Source organism: Daktulosphaira vitifoliae, unplaced genomic scaffold (genome assembly GCF_025091365.1).
Source record: "Daktulosphaira vitifoliae isolate Bord-2020 unplaced genomic scaffold, ASM2509136v1 Scaffold_2, whole genome shotgun sequence".
NCBI lineage: Eukaryota > Metazoa > Arthropoda > Insecta > Hemiptera > Phylloxeridae > Daktulosphaira > Daktulosphaira vitifoliae.
Window position 1 is genome coordinate 6,785,961 of NW_026099573.1, and position 8,154 is coordinate 6,794,114.

General features: G+C 30.9%; 2 protein-coding genes and 1 long non-coding RNA gene across 3 annotated transcripts; all 3 read left to right on the plus strand.

Moving 5' to 3' along the window:
• Positions 1-935: 935 nt before the first annotated feature.
• Positions 936-1,738, plus strand: LOC126898611 (uncharacterized). Its single transcript, XR_007702314.1, has 3 exons — positions 936-1,166; positions 1,305-1,469; positions 1,547-1,738. It is a non-coding gene; the product is annotated as an uncharacterized LOC126898611 (long non-coding RNA).
• A 365-nt stretch (positions 1,739-2,103) lies between these two features.
• On the plus strand, positions 2,104-2,748 carry LOC126897943 (uncharacterized). The gene is made up of 2 exons (XM_050671891.1): positions 2,104-2,229; positions 2,310-2,748. Exons 1-2 carry the CDS (start codon positions 2,213-2,215, stop codon positions 2,746-2,748), a joined length of 456 nt encoding a protein of 151 aa, XP_050527848.1. The 5' UTR covers positions 2,104-2,212.
• A 1-nt stretch (position 2,749) lies between these two features.
• On the plus strand, positions 2,750-3,855 carry LOC126898604 (uncharacterized). Its single transcript, XM_050672839.1, has 2 exons — positions 2,750-2,764; positions 2,835-3,855. Exon 2 carries the CDS (start codon positions 2,876-2,878, stop codon positions 3,713-3,715), a length of 840 nt encoding a protein of 279 aa, XP_050528796.1. The 5' UTR covers positions 2,750-2,764; positions 2,835-2,875; the 3' UTR covers positions 3,716-3,855.
• Positions 3,856-8,154: the final 4,299 nt, after the last annotated feature.

An 8,154-nucleotide genomic window follows, 5' to 3' on the forward strand; every position in this document is an offset into this window, starting at 1 on the left:
GAGACAACGGACAGTGCCGAGCATACTTTGCTGTACTGCCCGGCTTGACATGAAGAGCGGAGAATTCTTGAAGAGGCCTTAGGACAGGTAACCGTGGAGACAATGTGTAGCAAGATGTTGCAGTCCCACGACGGGTGGAGGGCGGTGGAAAATTTTGCCTGTACCGTGCTAAAGAAGAAGGAAGAAGTAGAAAGGGAGTTGGAGCGCATGGCTGGTGCTGGACGGCGGGATCCGTGATCCGGTCCAGGGAGACGTACCACATATTCGCTGAAATGATCCACTCGTACGAAGAATATAGATGAGAATATTGTAAAGTGTAAATACTCTTAAGAGTTAAGTTTTTTATGGTTGTAAATATGATTGTATTGTTAGATGGAAATCATCCTTAATTATGTATATATAGGTAATAGGTTATAAATTATATAAGTAGATGTTTAAGAAACAGTGTTATATTATTATAGTTGTTAAGATGAGATATTGTCATAGTTGTAAGGCATTGATGTTATAATTGTAGTTGTTCTGTCATGTAATATTGTAAAAACGATGTATTGATATTTTTCTGAATACACGGTGTCGGGTGTCCCGGGGGAAGTAATGCTTAACGGCGAGTTCCCCCCGGGTCATCTATGGACACACATGCACTTAAAAAAAAAAAAAGGGTTTGGTTGGGTTGGGTTAAGAATATTATGGTCTCGACATGGTCATCACTCTATTAATCCTTATTATTTATTCACGATAATACATTGAATGTTTAGTTTAAAAATATTACAAAATAATTTATAAAAACTAAACGATTAAAATTAATTATGGATTTGGTGAAAGCACAGGCCACAAATCAAACAAACGAGCTAAATCTAATTGTAAGTTATATTTTTTCAAACTAACCATTTATATTTATTTAATAATTTAATATTATTGTCGTAAAATATACATTATATCCAAATTTAAGAGAAAAAATAATTTATAATAACTCTTGTTAGGTATTTACTTTTTAATTTTATATATTTAAGAATATATTGTGTGATACAGAAGATAAATTAGAAAATGATAATAATTATAGTAAAATTATAAATTCAATAATTGTTGATAGCATTAAAAACCCTAGTTTAATTGACAGCTGCAACCAACATGAAACCATTGGTCCCAAGTCTTATACAAATCTTGAGGTAAGTCCATTATAAGATAAATAATTATTTCAAATGAATATATTATTTTTCCAGTTAATTTATGATTAAATGTTACAAAAATTATGTATATTATATTCATTATACCCAATTAATACTTAGTTACTTTGTTACTTGTAGAATCTATGTCATGTACAAGATATGAAATATACACATACAAATAATTTGAATATAGAATTGTTAAATGATATTCAAAACACTGCCACTTTTGTTGAAAACCTTGATACTGAATTTGACTTTCAAGATAAAACTGATGCAGGTTTTAAACAGTATACAAATATTGAGGTAATAAAATTGATTAAATAACTGTAAAACCAATTTATATTTTAATTAATTTAAATTCAATTTTTAATAATTATTAGAGTTTCCAAGATAATATAGCTTTACCTTTAACAGTTGAGAATTATAATATTACTAATACTGACTATAATGAGATTTGTGTTGGAAATAATAATATTGAGAATTGTGATGGAAATTCTAATAGTGGTCAAAATTAAGGATCGATTAATTTCTCAAATGCAACAGTTTCTTCAGAATCAGACATTTTTGGAAATACTATGGTAAATATAATTTTTTACATAATTGTTAGTAAATAAAATAGGTAACTACTTATTTTAATTTGTTTATTTTAATATAGAACAATGAATATGATAGTGGAGTATCACACATTTCAGGTAGTGATATCCATGGTGAAATAGGAACTGGTGTAACTAAAAAAGGAACAAAGAGGAAGCGCCGTCGTTATACAACTACTATTACTGAAAGGAACAATATGAAAATGCAATTAAAACGTGATAAGCATAAGCTACGGTCCCCCTGTTGTATAACTTGTAAAAAAAATTGTATACAACATATTCCTGAAAGTTTGAGGACCGAAATAAATATGCAGTACTGGACTCTTTCAAAAAAAGAACAAGGGTTATTTGTTGTGAGCTCAATTGAAAGAAAATGTGTACAGCGTCGTAGAGGAGTAGTTAATAATGAAAAAAAAAGGAATTGGTCATTTTCTTATTTATTGAAAAACTCAGATGGGTCATTTAAATATGTATGTAAGCAATTTTATTTAGCAACTTTGGGATTTTCCAAGAACAATAACTCTTTTATTCAAAAAATTTGTTCAAGCAGTGAAAATAATAGTTCTATAATTGTATCTCCATCAAATAATTCTAAACGAGAACCGTGGAACAAAATAGATGTAGAACCAATTAAGTCTCATATAAATTCATTCAATCCTTCAGTTGCACATTATAGAAGAGAACATGCACCTTTAAAAAAATATTTGTCAAATGAAATTACAGTCACATCTATGTTGTCTGACTTTAAAGAAAAAAATCCTGATTTTAAGTGTTCATATGATATGTATAGGCAAGTATTAAAGAAAATGAATATATCATTTACAAAACTTAGACATGAAGAGTGTGAGTTATGTGAAACTTTCTTTCAACATGACCCAAATCATAATAGACATAATGCTCAAGAAAACAGTGACTGTGATGGATGTAAAAAATGGTCATTTCTTTTTGAAATGTACACAAACGCCCGTATTAAATATGATGAACAATAAAAAAAAACCAAAAATGGTAAAGTAAAAAATTATACTTATTTGAATAATTATATTCTTGTATTAAAACTTCTGAATTATTTTATTAGGAGATGAATTGTATGTATCGGTCGACTTACAAAAAGTCATCATGTTACCAAGAATGGACAACTTCAAAGCTGCAATTTTCACAAAGAGGGTCATAGCATTTAATGAAAGTTTTGTTCCAGTCGGACCTAGAAGTTCAATTAAACCCTTGGCAGTAATATGGCACGAAGGAATAAGTGGTAGAAAACAAGAAGACTTGACAAGTTGTTACTATGCTTTTTTTTTATTTTACAAAGACATAAAAAAAATAACTATTTGGTTAGACAACTGTTCTGCTCAAAATAAGAATTGGTGCTTGTTTACATTTTTAATTTTTATGATTAATTCTCAAGAACTTGAAACTATGGTGATCGATATTTTCTATTTTCAACCAGGCCATAGTTTTATGTCTGCGGATTCATTCCACCATCAGGTTGAACTTTCCATGAAACAAATGGGTAAAATCTATGACTTTTGTGATTATGAAAAATCAATAAAGAATTCAAATAAAGGCCATGTTGATGTTAAAGTATTAGATGACAAAGATTTTTTTGATTGGAAGTCAGAATGCTCTATTTATAAATTTAAAAAAAATATTAATCGTCCAATGTTGAATAGCTTAGTTCATATAAGAGCGGAAAGAGGACTCAAATACTTATTATATTCTTGTACATATGATGAGTATACTCCATTAAGAATGCTAGACTTTTTAAAACCTTCATATTTAAAAAATGATTTTGTAAGACCACAGCAAAAAAATGAATTAAGAGGCATTCAACCAGAAAAAAAACAAAGTATTATACAAACACTAGTCCCACTTATGCCTAAGAGCAGACATCAATTTTGGTTTGATTTTCCTACATCAGATTTAGTCAATGACTTATATGAAGAATCTGAAAATTAGAAACTGCTATATGAAATTGTATAATGTGATAAATTGTGATAGGAACCAATTATTAGTATAACATAATAAAGTATATTATATACTTTATTATGTTATCATAAATTTATATTTTGTTTTATTTTTAGCATTTTATACTAACTGTTATTTTATTATTTAAAATTTAATTTATTTTAATTGTTTTTAGTGATGACCAGTTAAAATGTATGCTGATTGTTTTATTTTGTTTTTTAAAAATTTAATAGGCTTTAAAGTAAAATTCTAATTGTTTTATAATAATTTTTTTATAATAAAAATTATTATTTGTTTGATAAAATTGGAGTTACACGTTTTTTTACATACGAATAATGTTGTATGATCATAGACTTAAATAAGTTATGTCCAAAAAAATCTAAGCAATAATCCGGTAAGTCAACTTTTATGGAGTTATCAATTTTTTGCTTAGTACTCCGATATTAATTTTATGATAAGTCCATTTTCTCCTTAAAAAACTCAAAAAAGTTGAAATAAAAAGTGTACAACCAATTCTAGATGTAAAATTAGATACATCAGCACAATGTTTGACCGATTTTTTGTAAAAACGCCATTTTTAGACTTGATTTACTGTTAAAAATGTTTTTTTGTGTTCCTGAAAAATCATGTTGACTGGAGTTATCCTTTTTTCGCTTATCACGGCAGTATAGTGATAGGATCCTTTATATTTATTGAAATTATTGAATCTAAATGAGATAAATATAAAATGATTTGAAAATTTTATTCTAACTCAAAAAAAAAATGCAAAATATTAATTGCCACAGACGGATTTGAACCTCGTACCGTATGCATAACAAACACTAGTGTTACCGACTCGGCAACTATTCGTTGTTTTCGTCGCTCGATAAAATTGGCTATTTAAGCTAACTCAAATTTAAAAATTACTTTTTTGACTTTAAAAAAATAAAAAAATTTTAATAAGTTTAATTCCTTATGTCTTATGAACTTTATTCAATGTCAATGAAATTATATAATATTCATGAAAGTCAGTTTATTCCCCTAATAAAATATTTTAAAATAAAATAAAATACAAAACCTAGAATTTTAATAAAAAATAGCATATTTTTAAATACGGTAGCCTTTTGCGCATAGAAGATAGGTCGTCGGGACAAATTTTTTTTTTTCATTTAGTAGTACATAAAATAATCTTTAATTTGATTTATGTTTAAAGGACGCAGTATATCCGGAACATTTTCAAAAATTAAGTTGAAAAAGTTAGTTTTTGTAAAAAAGTTGCAATTTTAAATCCCCCCTGTGAGCAGAATAAGTGTTAGATTTTCAAAAAAAAATGATATCAAATGAAAGAAAATTACCTAAGGTTTCAATATAAAGAAATATTATTTTGATTAGTTAATATTTGAAAAAGTTATGGCAGTTTTAAGTACAAAAAACATCGTTATAAAAGGTGATTTTTATCGCAAATATTACATTTTTTTTATAATTTCGACAGCCATTTGCACATAGAAGATAAGGTGTCGGGACAAATTTTTTTTTTTCATTTTATAGTACATAAAAAAAGCTTTAATTTGATATATGTTTAAAGGACGCAGTATTTCCGGAACATTTTCAAAAATTAAGTTGAAAAGGTTAGTTTTTGTAAAAAAGTTGCTATTTTAAATCCCCACCAGTGAGCAGGTTAAGTGTTAAATTTTCAAAAAAAAAATGTCAAATGAAAGGAAAATATGTAAGGTTTTAGTATAAAAAAAAATTATGTTGATTTGTTGATTTTTGAAAAAGTAATGGAAGTTTTAAGAAAAAAATGATAAAATTTACCGAATTATAAATTTGTATTTTTTTTTGGAGATTTCCCCCATTTGCGAAAAACGAGGGAACATTTTTTAATTTTAAGGGTAATGTCTCCAAATAGATACGATTTGTGATCTTTTGACGTACTTTTGAAAGAAATCGGTCCAGTGAGAGCTAAGAAAAAGTGGCAACAGACATAAAAAAAAAAAAAAACACACATAGTAAAATTAATACCTTCTCAGCTTCGCATCGAAGCTAAAATCTTCTATGCTTTTGAACCATCCTAAAATACATTTACTTATAGATATGATAATAATGGTTAATAACTTTTCTTTTTGATTAATTATTATTTCCCTAACTTTAGTTTTGCTTAGCCTATCATACTGTAACTTCAGCTTCAACGATTCCATTTTTACAGTACTAAGTCTCATATATAACTTTCTTTGATTTTGAGCTTGAACTTTTAGCTCTTTTTCATGCTCTACTTCTATAAAAACTTGCTTCAATATATTGATTGTAAGTGATTCTGCTATTGGTATAATTGTAGTTTCAATATCAATCAACTATTGTCAAATGTATTCAAAAAATATATTTAATAATAATAATTGATTTTAAGTTTAAGTAAAATTAAAACTATATTAAAAATATTATTAATTTAAAAAACTAAAAAAATATTAAAAATATTAAACTCAAAGCCACAAAAAAAATTAATGAAAAGTCGCGGATACGTATTTCGGAAACAATGTTACCAGACTTAAAGTTTAATTATTATTTGTCATTTAATATCTTTAACACTAAATAGCTATCGAAGGTAAATAGTACAATGAATGTTAAGTTTATAAATTTACATCTATATCCTTCACTTGAGTTGATACATTAATTCTTCTTATACAGATTTCTGAAAATAATGGCTGAACACAGCCTATTTCAAAAGTTTGTGTACTATTTGTAGATGTGCTTGGTAAAGTGAAAACCTAAATAATAGTATTTATTATATTCATATTAAACTAATTGGATAGAACTAAAAAATTGTACTTACAAAAATAGCATTATATTTATTTAAGCAGTCTAATGGTTAGACGTATGCTCTCAAGTTAGTGAGCCACTAAAGAGATAGCCATCCCGCAGGGGAATTCTCAAGAATTACGGGACTANAATTGTACTTACAAAAATAGCATTATATTTATTTAAGCAGTCTATTGGTTAGACGTATGCTCTCAAGTTAGTGAGCCACTAAAGAGATAGCCATCCCGCAGGGGAATTCTCAAGAATTACGGGACTAACAACCACGCGGACACTAGTTATTTCAGTGGGGGTGACAACACGTACCCGTGCTCTTAGCCGGTCATGACTTTGGTTAGTTGGGACCGGTAGGCCTGGGCACACCTGCTTGCTAACAGAGAATAGGCCCCCCTAACCCAGCCATACCATGTGAAAGGGTTGCTAACTTGTCACAGGGTAGTAAGCCGAAAGGTAAAGTGACCATTGGGATCCTCTATGGCACCTGGCGCATTATAGAGTATATAGCCTTATCAGAGTATCGAGCTCTCCTGTAATGGACCTTTATTTCTCAATTACTCGTGGAAATTATATGGATGAAAACATAGAAACACCACAAAAGAACGAACTTGAGACAATCAGGGATTCTACGGACAACCTGTGGGAATAAGAACATGAACTGGCGACTCTTCGCAGAAGAATCGCCGAACTTGAAGGTCTTAATGCGAACAACGGGACACTTGGTGAACCGTCTACTACCAAAGAGACCGCAACGTCAATAAATGAAGATCAGGAATCGCAAGATCAACTGGGAGCAATAGCTGACAAAATCGAGGGTCTAAAACTAAGCAGTACCCACTTATAGGAACGAGATAACCGATGATAAAAAAGTAGCTCTGGTCCTCGAAGGCTTTTTTTTTTTTTTTTTTTTTTTCGACCGGCATTATTGTGGCCCGTTTGCTGTGCTCTCACTGTGGTGGAATCGGGCTCTACGGGGCTACGAGCTTTTGGGGAATCGGGCGCGTCCTCCGGTTGCGGATCGAGGAACGGCCTGTAGATATGTAGGGTAGTCGCGAAATAAGTCACTCTATTTTTAATAGGGTGGTCGAATAAGCGATAGCGTTCGAGAGAAACATAGAACTGGGTAGGCGGACCCATTAGTCTGGTAAGGCGACCGCCTAAGGGAGGACAACCCTGAAAAAAAAACTACGAGCCTGGCGGTAGGTTAAAAACGCATGGAAAGTATACCCATTAAAAAAACCCAATATGGATAGGATAACTGGAAATATTGTTACCGCCCCAGTGCTATCGTATGGCACAGGGGACGTCGGCGGGGGTTCTTGTAGCCCGGCTCTCGTTGACGCCGACCAAGGGCGATGCGATGTGGAGGCCCCACAACCCAACTTGGGTATAAATAGGAAGGGAAGATTCACTATCACCGAGGAGCTGGTGGATGAATGGGCTGATATTCGAGATAGGTATAGCAACGATATACCTCTCACGGAGTCAGAATATGTGCGCTGGGAAGAAATAAGGCGCAAGATGGAGGACGGAAGCGAGGTCGAAAACTGTTTCCCTCGTCAAAGATTCCGCAACCTAGGCGTCTTTAAGGGCGCAGTGGACACCATACTGGGGATGATGACCAGTGACGTCCAAAACGGAGG